Source organism: Zootoca vivipara, chromosome 9, assembly GCF_965207765.1.
Source record: "Zootoca vivipara chromosome 9, rZooViv2.hap1.1, whole genome shotgun sequence".
Taxonomy (NCBI): domain Eukaryota; kingdom Metazoa; phylum Chordata; class Lepidosauria; order Squamata; family Lacertidae; genus Zootoca; species Zootoca vivipara.
In genome coordinates, this window is record NC_142592.1 from 60,920,474 (window position 1) to 60,946,087 (window position 25,614).

The window sequence follows — 25,614 nt, forward strand, 5'->3', positions numbered from 1 at the left end:
AATGAGAATCACATGTAGGGAGAGAGCTGTTGTCCTCAAATCCTGCTTGCAGGCCTCCCATAGACATCTGATTGGCCATTGTGATAACAGGAGTGGACTAGGTGGGCTTTTTGGCCTGATCCAGCAGTTCTTAAATAATTGTTGGTAGAAACAGTCTTGCAGCCAGGAATGGAGCATTCCTGAGTTCTCTTCACCCATTCTAAAGAGCATTTGTGTGCTTGGGAGGTGTGCTCCTAAGTCGAACTGTTGATGCACGGGCGTTCACGCCCCTGAGAACTATGATCCAGCAGTTTACTTCTCCATAGTTTTCTAATGAAAACAGAGATTTTGAGATTCGGCATTTAGGGAAGTTCCTTGAAGGCTACTGGCAGAATAAATCTCATTGTGGTTCAAGATGGGATGCCTCCTTGTTAAGTTCTTAAGATGCTGTGTCTGCAGCTTCTGTGTTATCTATTGTATTTTGTATATAAAACAAAAAGATGATATAAGACCTAGGGCATTCTAGACTCTTGCAGGATCCAGCTTATGGCAGTCTTTGTAAAATTGTAAGTATGAACAATGAAGGTGATATCTGTAACAGTGTATGAATTTTTGTGTTGCTAATCTTTTTAAAAAGCTGAATGGATTACATGTTCTGCCAAATGGGTTTAGTATGGAAAGCTTCCAGAAGTTATTCTAATAGTATAACATTACTAGAAAATTCGTGATTGTGAGATTCAAGTTTAAATAGTGGACATGTAACAAATAGTGTGAAATGCATGCTTATAAAGCATTTATATATATAAAAAAGCATGAATATATATTGCACTTCATTATTATTTTTTATCTCATTCTTTAAAGTCTGCCACAGGTGTATACCTGACTGCTTTACCATCTCCAGGTGGGATTCAAATTGCTGGGAAGACGCCGAATGACGCCACTTATGAACAACATATTTCGCACATGCAGAAGAAGATAAATGATACAATAGCCAAAAATAAGGAGCTTTATGACATTAACCCTCCAGTAAGCAAGGTTATGGAACAGTTCAAACAATTCTGAGTCATACACAGTTCATACCTAATCTATAACCTGTTAGCTAATGCAGAATGGATTGTGCACATGAGCAAAGAAACTTACTTAGAAGGTAGCTGTGTGCACAAGCGGGGGAGTCTGTAATTGGGGGAGGGGGATTTCTTTTTATTATTATGATGCATATGTACAAAGAGTTTTGCAAGAACAACTGAACCTTTCCTCCCCACACCCCTTCACCCCTTGATGTATCTCAAGCCTATATTGGTGGCTTCTATAAAGGAGGAAGGCCAAAAGACCAAAGAACCCTGCTATGAAACGTAGGTCTAGGCTTGGTTTCCTGGTTTCCTGCCTTGGCTTATCCTCCGGAACCCACAGTCTGCTCAGTTCTGTACATAACTTTTTTAAACTGCAGAGCCCCAATGTTCCTTCATTTCGTAGAGAAAGCATAAGCTGTAGGTGGATTCTTTAGTCTAAGAAGATGCTAATGCTGTATCCATTAGGTTCTCAGTTGGGTACTCAGAACAGGAACAGTTAAACAGTCAAACGCTTTATTGCTGCCTCAGCTCTTGAACTGCATTATTTCTGCTTTAGGGGATGCTGGCCTCTGTGCTTTTTCTTAGACTGCAGAATCCATGCACCCCTTCATCCACTGCCAAGCAAGGAAAGGAGGAAGCACCAGCAGTCGAATGGTGCAGTTTGAAGAAGTTCTGCGTTGCATGAATTAGGACCTGATCCATGCTACCCAACACTTCTTCAGATTGTACCTTTCAAGGTGTTGAATTTTGCCCTGATGATAAGGGGCAGTGCCTGTACTTTTTGCCTTTGTTTTGGAGGAAGGGTGTAGTGGCATGGCATTTAAAATAAGCGAGGTTTAATAAAAATAAGGGATGCATACATGTTTTCATACCATTGTTCTGCTTAGGAGGCACCTGAAGAAATTATAGGTTCGCCCATTCCAGAACCAAGGCGTACTAGGGTGCTAAGATCACAGTCTGAAAGTTCTGATGAAATTACAGAATTGGACCTGTCACATGGAAAAAAAGATGCTTTCGTCTTGGAGGTATGTTCTGTAAAGTTTAGACTTCTACATGCCTTCTGAAGAACTTAAAGGGTATAAAACTATCAAAGTTGCTAATTAAAGAATAATTTCTTGTTAAACACTTAACACATCTATTGTGGTGCAAGCTTCTGTGAACTAGATTCTACTTCATCAGCTGCATGAAGTATAATCTTTTGGGAAGGTTGGGGGTGTCCACTGTCATAAAGTATAAGATTGTTTGCCTTACACGCCCGATTTTCTATAATAAAAAGTTGCAGGAATTCAAAACTTTTCATGGTAACATAACAACCTTAGGAAAGGCAATCCTAAAATTCTTAGTGACAAACTTATAGTTTAACTATCCAAAATATCAGATATGCTCTATCAGCCAAAATACACTAGAAAGGGGTTAGTGGCCTACAACAAATATTTTTAGTTCCTGTTTGATCAATGAAGACCTAAGTGTATAAGTTGTTTGTTGTTCTCAGCATTCATTGAGCTCTTCTGTTTTTTCATTTCTAGATAAGATTGCTTTGATAATTATTAACCAAAGTATTGCTTTATTTGTGACATTGAAGGAATATAACTGTTCAGAATTTTGTATTTTGGTTGGTTGGTGAAATTATTGCATCTGCTTTCTGACCAAGGTCAGAGATTCAGCTAAGGAACTTAGTAGCTAAGAGGAAAATTGAACAAAATATTTAAGGGACCTAACAGGTTTGGGGAAATGAAAGCTGAAAGAGCGGTCATCTACTGTCTAGTGGTCCGTAAAGTTGGGAGGGGATGCCTTTTCCTCTGTTAATTGTATTTTGCTTTTATGGATAGATAGTCAAAACTATTTTTATTTTATTTATTTTTAAAAAATGTTTTGCTAGAACATCTTTAAAAACTCTGAATTCGTTAACCTCGCACAAAAATCTTAAGTAGAACCTAAGTTTGATTTGGGGTTGTGTCTGTGCCGCCTTATTCACCCCTTACCTAACTGCCTTACCACTCTGTCCAATATGGAGATTTGGCTGCACCAGTTAAGAAATGTTGGAGAGAGATATGGGTGGTGTTTAGTGGAGGCAGCCAGGGAAAAATGGTAGCAATATGGTGACAGTGGTGAAATTGAAGAAGGGGCTGGTTTAGCAGGTTTGTTTGCTTGCATCCCTTCACTCTCACAGCCCAATCTACAGCTTGTGTCACTACAGATCAGAGAATAAATATTTTATAAAGTAGGCACAGCTATTCTTTATGAAATAAACAATTTTTAAAATAAAAATATGGACAGTTGTTTTATAATCATTAGCATCTAAAAATAGTCCCAAATCAATTGAATTGTCTCAAAGAGCGAAAAACCAGTTGAAATGATTTTGGCTGTGTTCATAAACACACTTTCTCTTGAGCATGTTACATTTAAATTCCAGCTCAGTTTGTCCAGGGGAAAGCTTAGTCATGATGGTGATTTTGAGCCTAACTGAAGTTACCAAACATGTTTTTAGGAGCAAAAAAGGCCTTGGCTAGTGCTATATCTATATCTATATCTATATCTAATCTATATCTATATCTATGTCATCCAGTATATGCTGTATTAATCTTGATAAATCCAATTTCAGGGTGCAACATAATTTATATACTGTCTTTTTTCAGATTGATGATACAGATGCAATGGAAGATGTTCACTCTTTATTAACAGATGTCCCTCCACCTTCAGGTATGGTAAACATTGGTTTCTAATTTTGTTGACTTTAGACAATTCTCTCCGACAATAAACTGCTGACTCTCTTCATGGGGTGAAGAACCATGTAATCAGGTATATTGGACATGTTCCATCCAAAGGTGGGGAACCTTTACTTTTGGGTTGAACTGTTACTTGCCTAAAGTGAACTGAAACTGTGTGAGACATTTAATGCTATATATCTGAATCACTTTTGTTAGCCTGGACTTTATATCAATAATATCATACCTTCTGAAGAGGATATTATCTCAGTAAGATTTACAGTGAATTTATAATGTAGGTCAGAATTTTACACACACACACACACACACACACACACACACACACACACACACACCATATTAGAGAAGTTTCTGAGGTTGAGAGATGATGGCTACATTCATATATATACTGTCAACCCACAGACAGAAAACCAGATTCCATTCCAGTGCTTCTCCATCCTGCTTTGGCATCTCCTAACTCAGAATCCTAGGGATGCGGGTGGCGCTGTGGTCTAAACCACAGAGCCTAGGGCTTGCCAATCGGAAGGTTGCCGGTTCGAATCCCCGCGACGGGGTGAGCTCCGGTTGCTCGATCCCAGCTCCTGCCAACCTAGCAGTTCAAAAGCATGTCAAAGTGCAAGTGGATAAATAAGTACTGCTCCACCGGGAAGATAAACAGCGTTTCTGTGCGCTGCTCTGGTTCTCCAGAAGCAGCTTAGTCATCCTGGCCACATGACCCGGAAGCTGTCTGTGGACAAGCGCTGGCTCCCTCGGCCTATTGAGCGAGATGAGCGCCACAACCCCAGAGTCGTCCGCGACTGGACCAACGGTCGGGGGTACCTTTACCTTTAACTCAGAATCCTAGTCTGATGCTCTGAATTAATACTTCAATATTGGTTTTTTTTTTAAACATAATTTTTATTGATTTTACAAATTACAAAAAATGGTACATACATATACACCTTTTCCACCTTCTTCCCACCCCCCTCCATGGGTCCTCCCCTGCCACAGAAGTATCCCACGCAGGTGAACAGTCAGAAGTGGTCCATTTTATGATTGGGTTTCTGTCCTCCTCCCCCTCCCCTGCCCCCGAAGCCCCCCCCTGCCACCAGGGAGCTCCAGTGAACCAGGGCAGTACGCAGGAGTTCATCCATCCAACCATCTAATGTCATACCAAAAAAAAAAAAAAATACAAAAAGAGAAAAAGAGAAAAAAGAGAAGAAAAAAAAAGACAAAAAGGAAAAAAGACAAAAAAAAATTCATCATAATTGTTAAATTCATAATTGTTAAACCATATTTTGTGGGCTTCCCCACCCTCCCCCCTTCCCCGGTTTTCCTCCCTTATTTATCATCTTCAACAGTTTCATAGTTCATATTTTATAACATACACCTTTATATCTTGTACCACTTTTAAACTAACTATTATCATTTTCGCCTATTGTCCAATCACTGAGAAATCAAACTCCCATTTTTTCTTCCCGTGCCTAATTTTTACCCCTCTATAGGCCTCCATATTTTCACCTTTTTCCAGAATCAATTCACTTTTTAAACCTATAATTATTCCCAAACTAACCTTACACCCCCCCGAGTACTGGCTCCACCCCACCAATCCAGCAAGTTCCATAGTCAGCAGTCCAGTTATAGTCCTATTAACCCATCCTTACAATCACAACTTCACTTTCCCTTCACCCCACCCCCTGTTTACAGTCTTTTGCCATCCAGGCCTCCATATCAGACCCCTGAGCTTCTTCTCTTCTCTGCTTAATTTTTCCTTCTTCCCTGTGGTCATTCTGGAGTTCCAGTAAGTCCAATTGTGCCCCCCTTGAAGGGGAGGCACTCCATCCAACTTTTTGTAGAGTAAAATCATCATTTTTTTCGTGATGGGCTTCATTTTGTGTTAAGTCATCACAGTCCTCATCATTGTCATTCTCACATTCGTCTTCTTCAGTTTCAAAAGCTTCATCTTCTAAGAAATCATATTCTGCCATCATCATCTGGAATTGTTGCTGTAACACTTGCCGTTGTGTCTCCTCTTGACATAGTTCTATTCTTGCTTCCCACATTAAGGTCAAAACAGTCCGCTGAAACTCAGGCGGGTACCTTTTTGTTGACATAGTTCAGTCCTGTCAAGGTCAAAACTTGTCACATGGGGTGGAATATAATCGCAGTCTATTTTCTCGACTCCATTTTAACAAGCTGGCTGCATTCTTAAAAATAAAGTTCGAACTCACATTTCAAAAGTATATAAACCAAAAAAGAATTTCCAAAAAGTCCAGAGATAAAGATAGAAATAGAATTTAACTATAAATCCTGATCAACTCACTGGATTGTCTGGGCTGCCGGCTCCCGAGGAACAGAAAGGTCTTTCTTAGTCTTAACTTCTTTCTGCAGGGCAATCACAACCACAGTCTCTCTCCCCTTTTACCCTGCATTTAGGGGAGATTCTCTTTGATGCCTTTGAGGAATCCTTTTAAGTTGAAATCTTCTGTTTACGGCTTCGGGTTTCTGTTTACTGTCTCTTATGTTACCGTAGGGGGGGGGTGGCTTCCTCTTTTCCCCTCTCTCCCAGGTCCAAATTGTTGCCTTAATTTACATTCCAAAGAATCCAAATTACTCACAGTCTATTCATTTGCTGAATGTTCTTTGAAGAATTGGCCACCTCCACTTCCCAGACTCGCAGCTTCGCACTCTCAGAGCAGCAATGTCAGCCTGTCCGCCGCGGTTCACCTCCTCGCTCTCGGGGGCTTAAACAAAGCCGATCCGGGGAGGAGAGAGCCCGCTTTTGGCGCCGCCAGGCAAAATCTGTCCCCAAAAAGCTCGATTTGGGGCTTTTAAGGAGGTTTCGCTTCGCTGGAACGATTCCCTCCACCTCTGAAGCGCCGAGGTCCGCTCCGCTGTGCGGACCCCCGTCTGAGCAAGATGGCGTGGTCAACCGGAAGCCTCAATACTTCAATATTGGTTTTAAGCCTGTTTTCCTCATCTAACTCCACAGGATTGATAACCTTGGATTCTTGTTAAATATTTGTCTAAAACAGGGTGGATTCATTTACAGTATCTCTGTAATGCTATCTCTTCTGGAACTGGCTGAGATAAAGGCTGAAAGACCAAACTTGCACAATCCTTAAAGAACTACTTGAGTCCGGCCCAGCTCTATGAGTGTGTTTTCAACTAATTTGTTGAAGGAATGATCGATGCTGTAATACAGTCTACCAATAAGCTGTGTGCATTTCAGTAGCCGTTGTGTGGGTGTTTGTTCCTTCAATATGGGGTTGCTTATAATGGCTGTACCCTGATGAGGTTCACATGTCCACAGAGACAGATTAGAACAAGTTGAGGGTTGACTCTTTTCTGCCATGCTTTGCAGCGTGACCCTGAAGGTCTGTCCTCCAAATGCTACTAATGTGACCAATCTTTTCAATGTAGGTCTTTATGTGATTGGTCCCTGGATTAGCTCACTTTACTCGCCTTACAACTCTTTAGGATTTATAAAATGAAAAAGAGATGACTTTCCTTTTTTTGTGCTGGCACAACAAATTAGAAACCCTGACGTTTCCCAAGGATGAAAGCCTTCATACTACCTGCTGAAGGGTGATTAAACATGCTCAGATTAAGGGGATCCTAGCATTGATTCAAGGTTCTGCTGGTTAAGAATCCATCCTATTATTGTTGAGCAATTAGTTATTAAATCTGTTGTGTTCATAGAAATTGTATATATTCTTGTTCACAGGTGGCCAACCCTTTTCAGGCCAAGGGCCATGCTGACCCCTGGTGAACTCTCTGGGACTGCATCTAAAAGTGGCTGTGGTAATAGCTGCAGTTCTCAAGGCTTGCTTTCCAAAAGGCATTCCCAGCAGCTGTTTTACACAATTTTAAATCATTCATTATGGATCATATAATTGCATTTGTTTAAAAGGACAAATTCTCAGGCAGTCTTTCAGGGGCTCACAAAAACCTTTTGGCATTATAGGGTCACAGAAAGGGATTCATGAGAGCCGTCAGTAAAAAATGAAGTGCAGGGGAATGGACTGTCTTGAGGGTAATAAAAACCTTTTGGCATGGAGGACCATTTTCTTTATTTAAAAACGCTATATTTTGGGGGTGGTCTTGGTCACAAAAGGTTGGTGTGTGTGGATATGGCCCTCAGTAAGTCATAGAGTAGTCTTGCATACCATTACAAACAATGCTGACTAGCCTGAGATTGGGACAGCCATACTTGCATCCAGAGCTGGACTGTGCTTTATCCAGTGGAGGGTCCTTTAGTTCTGTTGCTGGAACTGGGAGTGACTGAGTTTGACCCTGAGGTTTAGGATGCAGAAACCTTGCTGACAAAACTAGAAGGCCAGGCTCCTGTTATTTAATATTACTATGATCTTGCTTTCCTCCTCTTGGCCTGGTCAGTGGAACAGTATTTTCTACTTGGCCTGTCTAAGGGATCCATACTGCTTGCCAGTCCTAGGAGCCAATATAGATTACCCCATTCTCATCTCTGCCCAGTGGTTGTGTATAGACAGTATGAGGTAGCTCACTAAGCTAGGGTCTCAGTATTAGTTGGTGGGGAGCAACAATTGAAGAGGCTGTTGTTTTGATTTTGTGGGCTTCCCAGAGGCATTTGATTGGCTGATGTTAGTAACAGGATACTTCCTACAGTTGATGAATATTTGATGTGATCCATTTGGGCTTTTCTGGCGTTCTTCCACAATCATGGTCATTCCCCCACCCCACTCTCTTATCTCTTGAAACTGCTTAACCTCCAGAATTTGAAAACACACTTGTACTTTGCACTGTCTGAGGACCTGCAAGTCCAATAACACAGATGCCGTTAACTTGTACTTGAATAAACTGCTGTCTGTGAACTGTCTTTTAGGTCAGTGGACAGAAAAGGTTTCAAAGTTAAACAACTAAAAAGGGTACAGTGGTGCTGAAATGCTGTGTTCTTTCATTAGTATCGGTTTCATGATTTTCTCAGTGCATCACAACTGTATAATAGCAAGATTTTGTCCTTCCCACCACTTCACAGCCTTTGAGAATAGCAGAGACAAATGCAAAATATGTGAAAAACATTTTGGATATTGTCTTTATATTATCTTTTAGTTACTTAGTTTTATATTGACTGTTTATAAACCACATTGAGGGCTGTCATGTCAAAATATTCAATACAAATTTTGTAAGTAATAAATTATGCAGAATCACACTTCATTCAGGTTGGGCTAGTGAGTCTACCAACAACATCCATAATAATTGCTACATTTTAGTGCCCATTTGTTTTCATTTCTCAACTTCCAAGTTGTCCACAATCTACTAGCCGCTTGACACTTTTGATACATCATTTTTTAGTCCTCCCTCCCATATCGTCTTTCTTCCTTTAAACCCTTCCAGTATTTTTGGTAGTCAGTTTCTCATATACAGGCTAGAATAGATCTACAGTATTTCTCTTACTGCATTCCATAATGGACTTGAGAGCATTTGTGGCTCTAGGAGTGCCCCCTGGTGGAATTTGTCACCCACTGTAGTAGTGCTAGTGGGATTTATTTCTCATGAACACTTTACAAAGTGTATTTTGATGATTTTCTCTACAATTATGAGAACAAGAAGGTTGAAAAATATCAAAATTTTATCTCTTCTTATTCAGTCTGTCTTCAGTCACCTAGACTGAACAACTGATTGGATTTTGCAGTTATTTTTTAAAAAAATACCTTGACTGCAAGTACTTTCAAAGAAACCACCTTATATTGAGTTTGACCATTGGCCCATCTAGCTCAGTATGGTTGACACTAACTGGCAGCAGGATTTCAGGCAGGAGTTCTCCATAGCCCTACCAAGAGATGCTGGGGATTGATCATGGAAGCTTCTGCTTGAAAAGCAAATCCTGTGCCACTGAATCATGGCCTTTCTCCAGTTGGGGATCTCTGGCTCATATCATATTTTTACTGTTTTCCTACATGGTTGCTTAAAATATGTAATCCTGGCCACTTTCACAAGTAGGATGTCAGGGACTGGCTGGACAATTAGGAATGGTGGGAGGCTGCAGCCAGAGAACCCTCTAGGGAAGCCTCAGAAGAGGAAGGCTCCAAACCCAGGGAATAGAGGATCAGAGCCGTCTTTCCTATTGGGCTTACTGGCGCATGGCGCCAGGGCGCTGACCTCTCAGGGGCACCCCAGTGAGTGGGGGAGCTGTGTGGCTTTGCCAGTGGCCTCCCCTTTCCCTGCATGCCCACCAGCTGTGCACCGTCAATTATGTGGCTGGCTGGCATGCAGCTTCCTTCCCAAGCCTCCGCGGGAGGAGAGCGAACCCCACAGAGGCTTGGGGAAAGGTTTACAACTCTGGGAAATGGGGGGGGGGGGCGCCGGAGGGATCTTTGCACCATGGCGCCGGATTTGCTTAAGACGGCCCTGCAGAGGATGAAGGGGTGGAGGCAGAATGGTTGAATGCTGAACAAGCAACAGGTTTGAGTGAGAGAGAGGAAGAAGAGGCAGAAAATGGCAGGTGTAGGACAGACAGCTGAAGGAGAGGTGGGGGCTGAGGCTGCAGCAGATTCACAGGAGCCTGCTGGTCCTACTGTATGCAACTCCCCTCCCCCATTGTCGTCAAGCACTTGGAAATTTTTGCATGTAGCAGAATGACAAGCCCAGAGGTTGTAGTGGCCCCCTCCCCAGCAGAGTTTAGGACTGCAGGGGAAACAGCTGGATGGGGAGGAGACTTAGGGGGAAGTGGGAGGCCCAGATAATCGGTTCTTGAAACTTCCTCAGTGGGGCTACTCTCGCGTAGGATTTTCTTGTTTTTATTCTGTTTCCTTGAATAAAGAATCAGTTTTAGTGCTCAGCTCTGAGTCTCCGTACTGACCTACAGCTGAACCAGCCCTGAGATTGCATTTTAAAAACTTTCTGTACTCTTACTTTTTCTAAGGATTAGCACACATATTTGTGCAGGCTCACAATAAACGGATATGTATGTATATTTGTGCAGAATATTTCTGTATTGTATTTTTCTGATATATTACTGCTCTAATTGAAAATCTAGCTGTGAAACTACACAAAACTTGAAAGCTGATCATGTTACACAGCACCATAATAATGTTCTCTGATATTAAAAATAATACCTTTTATGTGATTTGGCAGGATTTTATAGCTGCAACACAGAAATTATGCCTGGTATAAATAACTGGACTTCTGATATACAGGTAAAGAAAAAAGCATGCAAAAATAAAAATTAAATGCCTTTTCTTTCATAGTGAAATGTATAATCTCAGACCTAAATAATGATTTGTGTCTAACACAGTGTTTAGCATTCATAAGAATAGTTATCCATGTAAAAAAATTATAGGAGCAAGATCCCCCATACCATCAGTTCTTTACCAAAAATTATAGCCCAGTGGTGGCACAATGGATTGCATCTAAAGGTGCCCTTCTACTCAGAGAAGGGCCATTTTTACACCTTCCACTAGAGTCCCATTCCTCATCCTGCTGCCCTCCTAATGTTTTGGACTACAACTCCTATCAGCCTTCACCAACAAATGGAGGGCAACCGGTTGGGGATGGCTAAAGAGATTGTTTGGCTTCTGCAAACTGTGATCAAGCTGAAGCATGAGAACTGCTGTGAAACCCGCCTTAACAAATGAATGAATGGACCTGAATATCTCTTTTCAACAAAGGTTTACAAGGCACGTTACAAAGATGCAAATAATAATAATAATAATAATAATAATAATAATAATAATAATAATAAATACAAGATAAGATCAAAACATAAATTGCAGTGGGGGGAAAGCCACACAAAGCAGGAAATACTGTTTTTAAATTTTTTGAGGAGGAAAAGTTTTTGGTGCCCCAAATAAAATAGTTTGCATTCCCTGCAAGCCTCCCAGGCACCACATCTAAATGCGCCTTCTTCTCCTTGGTTGCTAGCCACTTCACCTCAGGTGGAGGCATCCAAACAAGAGCGCTGATAAGATTAGTACACAGGCAAGTTGCTATGGGAGTAATTATTGTTCCATTTACCTGGGTCTCAAACAGTATAGGGCATTATAGCTAAGTGCTAGCAATTTGAATTGCACTCTGAAATGCACCAGGAACCAATATTCAATATTACTGAGGTTTTGTTCCCGATGACCAGTCTCAGTTAGTGCCCTACCAACTGTGCTCTGTGCAGTTTTCAGTTTCTGAGCTGTGTGGAAATGCAACATGTCCCCACCCTCATCTACCAGGTTACAGTAGTCTAATTGGGGCATTACCAGGGCATGGATGACTGGCTATCTAGTAGAGGTCCCAGTTACTACACCAGCCTAAACTGGTGAAACACATTATGTGCCACTGATGTAACTTGTGTCTGCTGTGACAGACCTAGGAGTGTCTTCAAGCTGTAAACCTGGTGTGGGTATGAGTGTAATCCCATCGAGGACAATTTTAACGCCATCAAGCAAATGAGCTACTATTCCACAGAAGTGCTCATCAAGATGTTTTGTAGCACCATGTGAATTTTTTGCGGAAAAATGCTAGTGGGTTTCTCCACTACTCCCCTGTACCTTCAGCTCACAGAAATTTGAAACCAAACCTAAAAGTTAAACTCTAAACTATGTTCCTAATCTTTCCCTTCCCTGGTACAAATCCACACACCCTCCATTATTTAAATATATAGGACATATAGAATTTACTTGCACATACCCACACAGGTTCATGGCTCTTAGTTGTACTGTAAAATGGAACAGACAAGTTCTATCTGTGTTAAGTCATCCTGGATTTAAAAACAACAACAAAAACATCATCACCTCTCTCATCCTTAGTTACTTATATGGTCTGTAATAAAATTATATTTAAACAGCAACTCGTTTAATTTGTTGTTTCTGCTTTAGATGTTCACATCAGTGAGAGTCTCCAGACTTAATAATGTTACCCTAACAAACCAAACACTCAACAAGACCTTTAATGATCTCTGTGAGAATCTGCTCAAGGTAAATGAATGGCTGCTGGAACTATGTACTGTATGTGTTTGAACTATTAAGTTTTTTTGCCAATGGTATCTAGAATTACTTTTCTGGCACGTCTCAGTGCCTACTTTTCTGCTTGTGGCAAACTCTGGAGTGGATTGCATAACCTAATACTGAATGGGACAATGCTGATGAGTTGGTGGGCACAGCCCCGTAGCAAAGGGTTGTACTAGATGGCTACTTGGTCCATTCCAACTTTAGGTCTCAGGAAATCATATACAAATGTTAAATGGCACATAAGATAATGCAAGTCTACACCTATTTTCTTGTTAAGACACCAGAGTAAGTATCAGTGTACTAGCTATCTCTAGGAGCCATGGACATGGTGAAGGGATTTATGGCTGTGTTCCTTGTTCTACTTTAAAACATGAAGGGTGCTTTTCACCAAAATTACATTCCTGAAAACCACTGACAACATACAGATCCAGTAGTAGCACAACACCTGTGGCCGAGATGGAAGATTTATTGCACGGGCATTTCTGGAGTTTGACCAAAAGCCACACATTCAGCATGGAGTGACAAAGGTTGGCAACTATACAGTAATTAGCAAAGCCACCAGATGATTCTTAAATGCCATTTTAATGCCACTGTAAGAAACTGAGCCCCCATACATATTTGCAGTATATATCTCCAAATGTATGAATCTTTCCAACATATCTTTGCAAACCACTACAGGCAAGGGTCCAGGTATGCCAGAAACAGCATACTCAAAATGATTCACACACACTTTAAAGGTAGATGGCAACATCTGCTCTACATCTGATGTAGCTGAAGCAGGGAATTAGAATTGGGCTACAAAGAAATGAAACCCAGACTTCCACCAATTTAGAGCATACTTAATATATACTAATTTCTTGTGTTCAACAGAGCCTGTATTTTAAACTTCGATCTATGATCCCTTGCTGTCTGTGCCATGTAAATTTTACAGTTGCTCTTCCAGAGGATGAATTAATTCAGGTAAGCCAGTCCATTCACCTTTTTGTATTTGAATCTCTTCACATTAATCTGTGACAGGAGCAGCCTTTGAAAAAGTAAAGCTGGTCAAGTCAGACACAGGTTATGCCGAAAGCTCCTTCCCAACCATTTAGTTTTACAATTTTGAGTTTAAAAGCTTGGACTGCTTAGCAAACAAAGTTTATGAAGATACTTTGGAGAATGACAGTTGTAATGCTCCTTTTCACTGCTCAGTTGATGCCTGTCCAAGGTGCTGTAGGACACACATTCTCAAGAGTGTGACTGTTTTTGGCAAGGCCCTGGACATACTATATAACTTTGATAATTTAAATGTGTCTCTACACAAGTGTTCATGTGGTTCCATGTAATTGCAGTGCTCGTTGCCATTTTCTTTTAAAATATGTGTGGCCATGCTGTGAGCCTATTTTAGCAATTGCTGTATTTAAATGAGAGGTTTGACTGCATTCTAACCTTTTCAGTTATTTGCATGCCCCAGAATATGGTGAAATCATGTTTAATTAAATTTCTTTCTTTCAAAGTTGTGGTGAGGAATGCTGACAGAAACAAAACCTTACTATGATTACACTGTTGCAGACAAACTGTTTTGCTATTTTAAAAGGTTTTTTCAGATGCTTTTAATGCTTGTAATTGGTTTTTTTTAAAAAAAATGTGCTGTTTTGTGGTTTGCTGCCCTGGGCTAGCTTGCGAGGAAGACAGAGTAGAAGTTTTATAAAATCTCAAATCAGCCATACGAAGTACCATTGCCTTGGATAGTTATTTGCCTACCATTTTCCCTTTACACAGTCCCAGACATCTTTATTTCTAATTACCAGTTATCAAAATAGGCTCACTGAATGGAATAGTTTGTATTGAAAATCATTGAGTTAGATTCAGACTATTACAGTCATACCTGCCATCAGGTTCTGTTGATTTTGGGGGTAGGAGACATGGGGCTAGTGCAGTGATCAGACCCGATGCCATCACATGGTGCTAATTTTGGATCTAGCAGATTCCAGGCTGCCACAGCCCCTCCCCCATTTGGGGGCTTTCTGCAGGCTGCAGGCAATCCAGCCTGTGGCACTTCTGCCCACTTGCATGTTTCGCAGGCAGAACAGAGAGTTCCCTGCCAGTGGAGTGATACTGATATCACCCCATCGGTGGAAACTAGCAGGGCTTGGTAGAGGAAACCTCTGTCCAGTACACACAAACCCTAAAAAGAAGGCGAGGTCAATTGCAACCTTAGGTTGGATCCAATCCATAGTGGTTAGGTTATGATGTTCCGTAAAGGTTTTTGCTTTTAAACCTCTCTTGCACCCACTGCACCTGAAATGAGAGTCCAGGAGCAAAACAACACAGAGACAGGATTCAAGATTGGCAAGGCATAGGGCAAATATCACTTAATTGGACAGCCTGCCTGCTGCCCAATATTTCTCTCCCCAGCCCCACCAGCTGTGGAGTGCTCATAGGAATCCCCTGGCATCATCCAAAAGGCCTCATCCAAAAACCTGGATGGGTGATGGTCAACCCTGCCCCTAAGCTGGGGCCAAGGCCTAATTGGTGTCCCCAATATTCCTTAGCGCCCCCCCGGTGGCTGATGTTCCTTCCGAGTGCCCCTAACCCACCAACAGATGTTCTGGCAATAAAACACCAGAAAACATCCTGACTGATGAGGAAGGCAAAAAAATCCCCCTCAAACAGCTAAACATGTGGATGGTAACTAGTGACAGCTGATGCCCATAGCAAGAGTATGCGACAGAGGGAGGGTGAGCAGGGAAGTCACCTCCAACACTAATGTGTCTCTGTGTAGCATGTCCAGTATTTAAATACTTGGTGTGGTCCACAGACACAAAGTTCTGGTTCATGGCAAGTCTCTGTCCCCCCAGGCGGTCAAATGAGCTTGGAATGGCACCCAGTGAGGGCCAGTGGGGGTGCACTTCCCAACACCTCTTCAAGCCCAGTTGGCTCCTTCACGCTTGCAGCACATGCAGCGCTAGCATGCCGTCAGCTGAGATCAGCGAGCGAAGATTTACACCAGTTAAGAAAAATGCCATGGTTAAGTTAAAAAGCAAAGTGAGGTTTGCACGATGTGTGTCTGTATATCTCCCTAAAGTGTAAACGGGGTTAATTTTAAACTTTGAAATAAAGTCTAAGGAATAAAAACCTGACAACATTATATTTACATTTGCAGGTCACTGTTACAGCAGTTGCAATAACATTTGACAAACACCAAGCTTTGCAAGCAGCTAACACTCCTGCAGAAAAAACATTACAAAGAGGTAAACACATTGAGGAACTTAAAACTGTCAGCTCTTGCTTGTTATGGGTGCTATAATTGTTCATTGTCACAGTCATCTCAGGATGTCCATTCATTTAATTGGGCCTAAGTGGGTGTCATTAGGTGCAGCACTACAGCCTAGACACCCTTTCCTAATGTTGCTGCAACATATTTCATCTTTAAAATCATTAGTCAAGCAGCTTTTATCATTCTCAGGTTTGCTTTTAACCACAAGCAAGTGAAACAATCATACATTTATGCTGCTCACACACACACTGGGATGGTTATGATGCATGCAGATGCTGGGGGTGGATTGAAACTCTAATGTATTTAATTTCATGCCTTGATTAAGATTGATTGATTAATTTAATTGTAGTGTGTGCAGTGGCTTACAGGGTGTGAGTCTGAGAGTAAACTGCATTAAAGTGCCCTGTGTTCATGCCTCTGGGGAATAGAATTAACATCAGCTGAAGCAATACCTGCAGGTAACCTTAAGGCATGATTTCTTAATTTAACCGGTGATTTTTCCAGAGGGACACAGGTCTTCAGGGCATATTTAAAAAGAAGCTGCTGGTACTACTTAATCAGTTAAGTGAACTGGTTATTAGTGAACATCTCTTTGCTTTCCACTATATAAGACAATGTTTCCGTGTGCTGCTCTGGTTTGCTAGAAGCGGCTTTGTCATGCTGGCCACATGACCTGGAAGCTGTACGCCGGCTCCCTCGGCCAATAACACGAGATGAGCGACGCAACCCCAGAGTCAGTCACGACTGGACCTAATGGTCAGGGGTCCCTTTACCTTTTTATATTAGAAGGACAGTGGATTGCTAACGAAGTTGTCCTGTTAGCACAATGACTTCTGACTGTGCAGCAGGTCATCTTCTTTTCTCCCCAGAATAGATTGGGGGAGCAGAAGAGAAAGTCCCATTGTGCAGGCAGAAGTCATTGCACTAAAGGGACAACTTCATTGGATACAACAAAGTATGTGGGGTTTTTTGTGTGTAGGTAGGTATATATGGATTTTGTAAAGAAGAAATAAATTAACATTTTTGTGCATTTCTTCTGTTGTTGTTTTTGTGGCCAGCTTCTACAGACAATGAAGAACAGCTACAGTTTACCATGGAGCTTTCTTCTGATCCTCATGCTCCCCAGCAATTCTCGCCAGCAAAAGGTTAGTTAAAGAAAAAGGCCCATATGCTTATCTTCCTGTGTTCCATCCACTTGCTCCTTTTTTGTTTGTCAACCTTAGAAGTAGCCCTGCTACCCAATGTAAGTTTTTTGTTTGCCAAAAAGACTTTATCCTCCAGATATGTGAGGAGGGCGAAACAAAATGTTCTTAATATGTCTGCTGTGCAGTCTCTTTTTAAAAACAGGGTGGCTGCTGCTGAAGAGGGAGCAAATGAACAGGAACAACTTGCGCTTCTTTTACTGCTCTTCTGATGCTGCTTTGAGCTGCTGCCAAACAGCCATTCTAGTCTAGAGATAGCTGCATTTCGCAAAAGTATGAGGTGGTTCATCTAACTACAAAATGTGCTCTGAAGTGATGGGTTTTGCTGAGTCTGAATCAAGTCTTTTTGGGATTTTAGGAATTGTAAATATTATAGATTATTTCTCTTGGAGCGGCAGATATAACTAACAATGCGCCGTGCCAGGTATTTTCCAAAGGAAAGGAAATGTTCCACCAGCCTCATCCTAAATCAGGCTTCCTCAAACTCAGCCCTCCAGATGTTTTTGGCCTACAACTCCCATAATCCCTAGCTAGCAGGACCAGTGGTCAGGGATGATGGGAATTGTAGTCTCAAAACATCTGGAGGGCCGAGTTTGAGGAAGCCTCTCCTAAATCTTTATCCTAATACAGAGGTAGTAGATTTCACAGTGGGGAGCCACAAAATGATTAATCCAAACTAGGGAGGTGAGGCAAAGTATGTGATTTGGCATAAGTAAGTGCAGAGTAATGCTCGCTGGAATAAATATTCCAAATTTTGCATTAGACTGATGAGGTCTAAACAGGTAACTGCCTAGAAAAGAGATATTAGCATTACATTGGAAAGCTAATTTGAAATCCCGTCTCTCTTGTGAAAGTGTTTTGCTACTCAAGTCAGCATAGCACATATGTAAGGAGGTCAAAAGTATAATGTCTGCTGTGAAGCAAGTGCCAGTAATTTCAGTGGGCTTGCTTCAAGGTAAGTGGGCATAGAATTGCAGCCCAAATCAACAAAGCGTCTTGTGATACCTTAAAAGATGAACAGTTTTATTATGGTGTATATGTTTGTGGCAAGAGCCTACTTTGTTGGATATATGAGGTTCTATCCTGTTGAATGGTGTATGTTCAACAAATGAACATCAAAGGGAGGCTCCAGCAGGAAAGTGCTGAATGAGAACTTAATCAGTTAATTTTATGTGAAAAAATGTATTTTTTCTTATTAATTATTGTGGATAATAACATTTAGTCTGTTACAGATTTTAAGTACTGTATTTGTTATGAATTTTAGTTGTATGGATTTTATTGTTGTAGCTTGCTTTGATAACTTACTTTGGTATAAAGCAACAAAATAATTTTCTCCTTCTGGACTTGACTAGAAAATGATTTCCTGTTCTACCACAGTTAATAAATGCAGAATATATAGGATATGTGATCACGCTTTTGTGAATGGTCACTATGCTTTATGAAACAAGACTCCTTTTGTTTTTACAACATCAGGAGTGTAATTAGGGAGTGTCCCAGAGACCCGAACCCCACAAGATGCCCGGAGTATTCCAAAGTGCAGTGCCCAGGAGACTACACCCAACCACCATGCTAATTTTCCCATAGGCTCTTGTTTTAATTTTAATATGTATATAAGCAGCCCATAGCTCAGAATAAGTCCTGATAGGTAAACTTTGCTTCCCCCCCCCCCCTGGAATGTCAGCCTATATTTGCATGTACATACCATACATGGCAAATTTGTGTCATAAGCCGGTGCCCCAAGTCTTCTAAGTACCTAACAATGCTCCTGTGCAACTGATTAAAATGGCTATCCTCTGGAAATTTATCCCTAAAGTCAGTTTTAACAGATTATGCTAGGTCATTGCCAGGTGAGGTAATTACACAGTTTTACACAGTTAATGTCTCAAGGAAGCTTCTGGAGCAACACACTATCCACCACACAAATACTTCGACAAATCTATCCTGTTGCTGAGTTTCTGTTTACCAAACCACCCTCCTCTTCTTTCTACAAATCAGACGCTTCTGGAATTCCATGTCTTTCATTGTGTAAACTTAGCTTTCTTGCAGGGTTTCACTGTTGTTAACTTATTTGGCTTATTCTTTTCCAAAGATTAGTAGGAGACCCTGTTTGTAAAATAACTGCTGGCCAGTAGAGGGTAGTCTACTCCCTTGTCAGCAAACAGTGTGTTTAACATTAACCATGGATGGTCTGTGAAACGCAGCAAGCTTTTATGTGAGATCATCAAGGTTCGTGTCAATGCCTCCCATTCTCTAAAGGGAATTCTTTCTTTTGGAAAGATCTGTAGTTGATTTATGATTCATAATTTACTTGAGCTCCTGTGAGAACTTAATTATTAATTTCATTTGCACTTCAGGCAAAACAATGGATCAACAAACCACACATTTATTACAGTCTCACTAAACACCCACAGAGTGCAGTGTTAATGTAATGGTGCTAAAGGGGTATATTCAGCTTACAAATATAATTCTGTTTTTTTAAATTTCTATAAAGAAAATACAGCTTGGACAATTGCCTGCCTGCCTTCCATAAAGTCTTGGAATATTGTTTTGCGTTACCATAATACTTAGGTCCTGTCCCCCCCCCCCCCGCGTTTTGACTTAACAGCCTGCTGCCCTCCCTGCTTTCTCCCAACAGCTTTGAGACAAACTTGCATCATTACAAAAGGATCAGGGAGCTTCTGCAAACAAATAAGCATGTTGTCGCCTAGTTAAAGCATTATGTTCTGCATGTAGTAAAGTATGCAGGGAAGAAGGCTAGTGTGCATAATTCTGCTATACTCTTGGGAAAAAGTAGCATGTGAACAGGCCCTGTGTCTCTAAAACAGAGATACCTTAACCTGAGTAATGCTGTTGAAGTTGTACTATGTACATTGTGGGTTCATGAAGGCTTCAGCCTGAATTTGTTACCACTTTTCAGGAAGCAGGAAGCATTGCATTCCAATTAATCTGGCAAGTGAGATTGATTCACAACTGCAGGCATGTAGTCTTTAAACGTACACATAGACACAGGCAACACATCTTCATAAAAATGCAGACATTCCTTTATTCACATTGTTGCATTCTTATTGTTGCACATTACAAGAAAAGAAAAAAACCCAACCCCAGGAAGTAAAAACTGGGACAACAGAAAATTCTTTTTTCACCTTGACTTTTCACACAGATACACACATGACTTTTCTCTAGAGTTGCATGCACACAGCAAGTATTGCTGTGGTCTGTTGACACTAGCTAAGTAGGCATGTCTGTCTAGGAAATCTATAATCCAATAACACTTGATGTGTGTTTAGTATGGCCCCTCCCCATCACATTTTTGTCCTAGGGTATTTCCTAGCTTCCTTCAAAGCCCCACACCTAGCACTGTTTCATACACAATTTTAAATGTATCCTTAAAAATGCAAAGTGTTTATATGACAAATTTGTGTTTATAAGCACATACATCATATGTGCACAATCATCAGTCAGCAAGGTTTCTCCAAAAATAAGACAGCGTCTTATATTTATTTTTCTTAAAAAAAAAAAAACCCACGGTGGCTTATTTTCAGGGGATGTCTTTTTTATATTAAGTATGGTACAGTTTAACCTACAAGGTTAACCTACAAGGTTAAACTGCCTATCACTATGGCTTATTTTCAGAGTATGGCATATTTTCGGGGCATGGCTTATTTTCGGAGAAACACGGTAGCTCCCTTAGTGTCAGTCTTTGCTTTGCTGCTGTCATGTGGATAAAATGAGCCCTAGTTGACATAACCCATGTTGATGGTGGTGGGCTAGTGTATAGCTGCACTAATAAAGAGTTGCCAAGGGCACACATGCAAAATAGGAGAAATTTATTCTCCTGGCTTAAGATTCTCCAGCCTGGGCTGAAACATAACCTTTTTATATTTTGACAGAAGTGCAGATTAAGTTAGTGAAATACTGTAGTTAAATCATGTTCTTCCATAAAGAACTGACATGATTTACATTGGTTTGTAGAAATTACTTCAACCGTGGCGAAGTAACCAGTGGCCCACAAGTCAGATTCAATCCACCAGCCTGCCAACTTGTCTATGACTGTCTAAAAGTGACAGTCAGAGCACTGCCTCTGGGAACAGCTGCTTTCAGCATAGGCAAAGGAGAAGGTGGGCAGCTCTTTGAAAGCATCAGTGGAGATTGGGAAATCATTTGTCTCTGTTGCTTGTGATATCCTGCCTCCCTCCCTCCCTCTACAGCAACTGCTCAAAGCAGTGGTTTCTAATGTCTTTTGTCTCCTTTACTGTTGGGAAAAGCGAGGGATGAGGGAGGCTGGCTTTGTTGGGATTCACAGCCTCAAGGCAGCTGATGCTTCATAAATGAACATAGGGAGGGGCTGCCACAAAGTGCCTAGCTGCACCCACTGGTGGCTTGAGCCCTCCAGGTGGTTGGCCAAGGGAGGATGTGGCCCTCAGGCAAAAAATGGTTCACTGACACTTGATTTAAACTGTAGTAACAGATTGTGTTGCATTGATCCTATAGTAATCAAACCATATTTTCTTTAGCAGAGCACTATTTGAACAACTGGAAAAGCTTGTTAGATAGCCAGCACCCAATGACAATAATATACATAAAATATAAAGAGATATTTTAAAATGCTGCTTACAAAATGACTAGGGAGCATTTTTTATATAAAAGTTTCTCAGTATAGAACTGTATACAATCATATGAAATGAATCGGATGAAATATCCATGCAGCTTAATGCCTGTAACCTATATGAAGCCCTCGTTCTGGGGGTTGTTGCCTCCGTTTGTGCATAGAGAGGTTTGCTTTTATGGTGCTCTTTGCAAAATCAGCACCTTGGAGAGCAGAATAAGGCTGACAGTCTGGGGCTGGAAACATACTTTCATTTGGGTGTGCGTGTGTGTGTTGAAAATAGCTTATTAGATCCATGGTTGCCTGTGCTATGTGTATGTTTTCCCCACAGTCAGCCATGGTAAACCAGAGCAGTTCATAAACCTGCAAAACTTGTTTGATCAGACAAAACCAAGGCACTAAAGAACTAACAAACAGCTACACACAAAAACAAAACTTGCCATCTGTCTTCAGTCTGATTTTGCTTAGTGGAAGCCTTTATACAGTGTTTAGAAATCTGATGAGAGAAATTTGTGCCCTTTTCATGCTAGAACAGATGTCAGCATATGATATGTCAGTGAGTAAGTTCCAGAAGTTTTGTGAGGTTCAGACTTGCGGCTGATTGTTCTTTTATTACAAACATATAGTTCTTTGGCAATTTTTCAGTTTCTTCTTTGCATGCTTACCTGAGGACCATTAACAAAATTTCAGTTCTTTCTTGAGCCTGGTGTACCTTAGTCATTCCTGTTTCATGCTTCTAGGGCACTGTAGTCTATACTATTATGGGTTAGTTTGTGTGGGATGGATATGTGGCAGATCATGGGTTAAGCCAGGGAGATCAAATGCCTTGTGAACGTATAGACCAACTTACAGGTTTCAGCACTCTGGTGAAAAGTTCTGAAAATAACAGAGGTCTTCTGAAAATAATTATGATGGCTTTCTTAAATATTATGAAGGTAAACACAAGCTTCCTGGATTAGAATTTATTTCATTTGAACAAGACATAACTAATTTTTGGTCTGTTGGACTTAGAAGAAAAAAGAATATGGTATAGAAATGATAACAATGCAAAAGATAATTGGATACATGCCAGTCAGGGCACATGCCTCCATTCCTAGAAACAGTTGAGATAGGCTTTTAAAATGTTCTATTGTTAGCCTGCAGTTCTTACAGAAGAGCTTGAGTAATAAATTACTTGGCTAAAAATGAGTACGCCTCATGCTAGGCTTCTAAAGGGCATGGGGTGTACTCATCCAAGGACAGGGGGGACCTGAGTGAGGACAAAATAGGAATGAACAATCAAGATCCTGTTTGAAAGAGAAGAGGAAATGCATAGGAAAGAAACAGTTCAGCAGATTTGAACCATGTGATGAAACTGCAGGGTATGAAACCATGATGGTGGTGATGAGGGCTTAGAATTGTGCACCCTGCTTGGAGTGACACTTTTAGTGGAAAGCGGAGAGTTATAGCAGAGTCAGGATTCAGTAATAAGATTTATATGGGAAGAAGAGACGCATAGAAGCTATGAAGGGGGAGCATTAGGCAGCAGTGCAGGACATAAAAGTCCCTTACCCCACAAAGAAAGGCAGATACAGTATAGATATAGAGAAATAGATAGTTTCTTAGGAATCCCAGATTCTGCTCACAAACGTCCGGGGATTTTCAGCAGCCTTGCTTGCATTTGTGATTATACATTAAAGCTCCAGTTCTGTAATTATACCATGCACTTATGGTAGAGTTCACAGAAGTAATTTGGCTCCCAACATTCGGGATACTTAGAAAGAGAAGAGTTCTGCATGCTCAGCATCTGCTTTAAGTTCTGAGAGGGAAAAAGCATTCCTTGCAGTCTTTTGCTGACAAAAATTTTATGAGAGAAACTGTCCCACAAATTTTAATATTTATCATGTACAATTTTAAAAGGTTACACACCTTATGAATTTAATCTGTGTCACAAACTTGTACTAGCTGTTAAAATTTCCCCACCAATTAGTGGGGTCAGTTTTACATACTGTACTGTACTTGCAAAGATTTTCCCTTTCTTTTCTTTCTTTCTTTCTTTCTTTCTTTCTTTCTTTCTTTCTTTCTTTCTTTCTTTCTTCTGTTGGGCTCAGTCTTGGCTTCTGCAGGGGAGCAAAATGGCTAAGTCAAATATTTAGACGTCATTCTTTCCAAGGTTTTTAGAACTTGCTTTCTGATTTTATAACCACATGCATAAGTGCATCATTCTATCGTTTCTTCTGTTTCTATTCTGTGATTATCAATCCTTTCTCCCTCTGCTTTTTCAGTTTAGCTGCCTATTCCATCAATGTTAATCCTCCATGTTAGGTTAAGCATTAACCCTTATTCTTGTGTAGCCATTCTATACATTTAGGTGCTATGCTATGGAGCGTAGGCAGTAAATGTAGTAGCTTCGTAGACTACATGGTTCTCTTTTTAATAGTTGTAGTTCAGATTTGCAATCCCTTGCTATTTTTAAACAGAGAGCCTTCTAAGCATGGAAGGCCATAGAACTAGAAGAGAATCTTTTTAAGGTGATATCCAAAGACACTTTGCCAAGAAAAATAAATCCCTCTTGAATGTAGTACAAAGTTTACTGTATTCTGTTGTGAACAATAGTTGTGCAAAGTTAATGTTGTGTGAAATAAAACCAGAAAACACAACAGAGGGATTTCTCTAGATTACTCATTTAAAAATTGACATGAAATAAAAATCTGTATTAATATAGTTAATGTTTCTTATGTCATATCAGTGGAATTCATTTTGTCTTATTAGAGGACCTGGAGAATGCAAGTTCCCACACAGCTGTCCAAAGAGGTGAGTTTCCTTGATTTAGCTATAAGCCAGAACAGGGGATGCATTCCTGGCTCTGTTCGGGGTACACTTGGGATGTGGCTTCAAGCATTCAGGAAGTATGTACCAGTTGCCTTGGAAAGCATGCTCTGATGTGGCTTATTGATATCTGAATATGCTCATCAAAGTATTTTTATATACATTAGGGATAGCTAGAATTAGAAGTGACGGGTAGTCTTATATTGTCGCTTTGTCTTCCAGAACAATTTTCATAACTGGTTGTTCAGTTCTTCATCTTGCTTTAATGTTATATTGAATTCCTCAGTTGTTGTTGTTTTTTACAGAGGACTGGAAGGGGATGGAACTAAAGATCAGTTAATACATAAACAATGCATGCTGTTGTGGAATTCTTGATAACAGTCTTGGTGCCTGCCTAGGAATACTCAGTAATCGGGGGGGGGGGGGGGACACACCAAACCTTCAGTTTTCACTGCAAGGAAAAGGAAGAGGTGTTTCAACAGCACAAACAGGGGCTTACGTGAGGTATATTTTATCTTTATTTCCTGCTTATCAAGAGGAATTCTGTGATTTTTAAATTAAAGCTCAGCTGAAAACAATTTTTAAATTAAAGCTCAGCTGAAAACAATTTTAAATTAAAGCTCAGCTGAAAACAATTATTGAACTTATGATCTAGTGAGCTGGTCCAGGAAGCTCATAAACTTGGGTTTAAGAGTTTGAGTGGCCATGCAAGGCACCCCAGGTCTTGGGTTCAAAACATCAAAGTTGTTGCCAAAAGGGTGTAAATACTTTTCATTTATTTGTTTAAAAGATTTGTCTCGTATGGCTACTGTCAAGGGTGGGGTGTGATATCCTAAGGACATTATAACTATATGGGAATTCCCTCATTCATGTGGACCTGTGCCGGTTATTTTATTTTATTTTTTTAAAATAAAGGATATTTTCACTGTATGTGCACTTCACACTGGTTAAGACAGTCAGCAGACCCCATTCAAACTGCAGCCAGCAAGCTCTCACCCAGCAGGGAT

General features: G+C 40.7%; 1 protein-coding gene across 35 annotated transcripts in view; it reads left to right on the forward strand.

Annotated features, from left to right (window-relative positions):
* The window catches only part of C2CD5 (C2 calcium dependent domain containing 5), a 96,396-nt gene that overhangs the window by 65,487 nt on the left and 5,295 nt on the right, over positions 1–25,614 (forward strand). For 21 of the 35 annotated variants that reach the window (XM_035128233.3, XM_088676994.1, XM_035128239.3 and 18 more), the window contains 9 exons: positions 841–1,005; positions 1,937–2,074; positions 3,686–3,749; positions 10,871–10,932; positions 12,601–12,699; positions 13,603–13,692; positions 15,878–15,965; positions 17,050–17,136; positions 24,551–24,592. In XM_035128233.3, coding sequence (XP_034984124.2) covers positions 841–1,005; positions 1,937–2,074; positions 3,686–3,749; positions 10,871–10,932; positions 12,601–12,699; positions 13,603–13,692; positions 15,878–15,965; positions 17,050–17,136; positions 24,551–24,592 — 835 coding nt within the window. The remainder of the gene's footprint in view (positions 1–840; positions 1,006–1,936; positions 2,075–3,685; positions 3,750–10,870; positions 10,933–12,600; positions 12,700–13,602; positions 13,693–15,877; positions 15,966–17,049; positions 17,137–24,550; positions 24,593–25,614) is intronic. The other 14 variants (XM_088676992.1, XM_060279186.2, XM_035128237.3 and 11 more) reach the window with 3 other exon arrangements.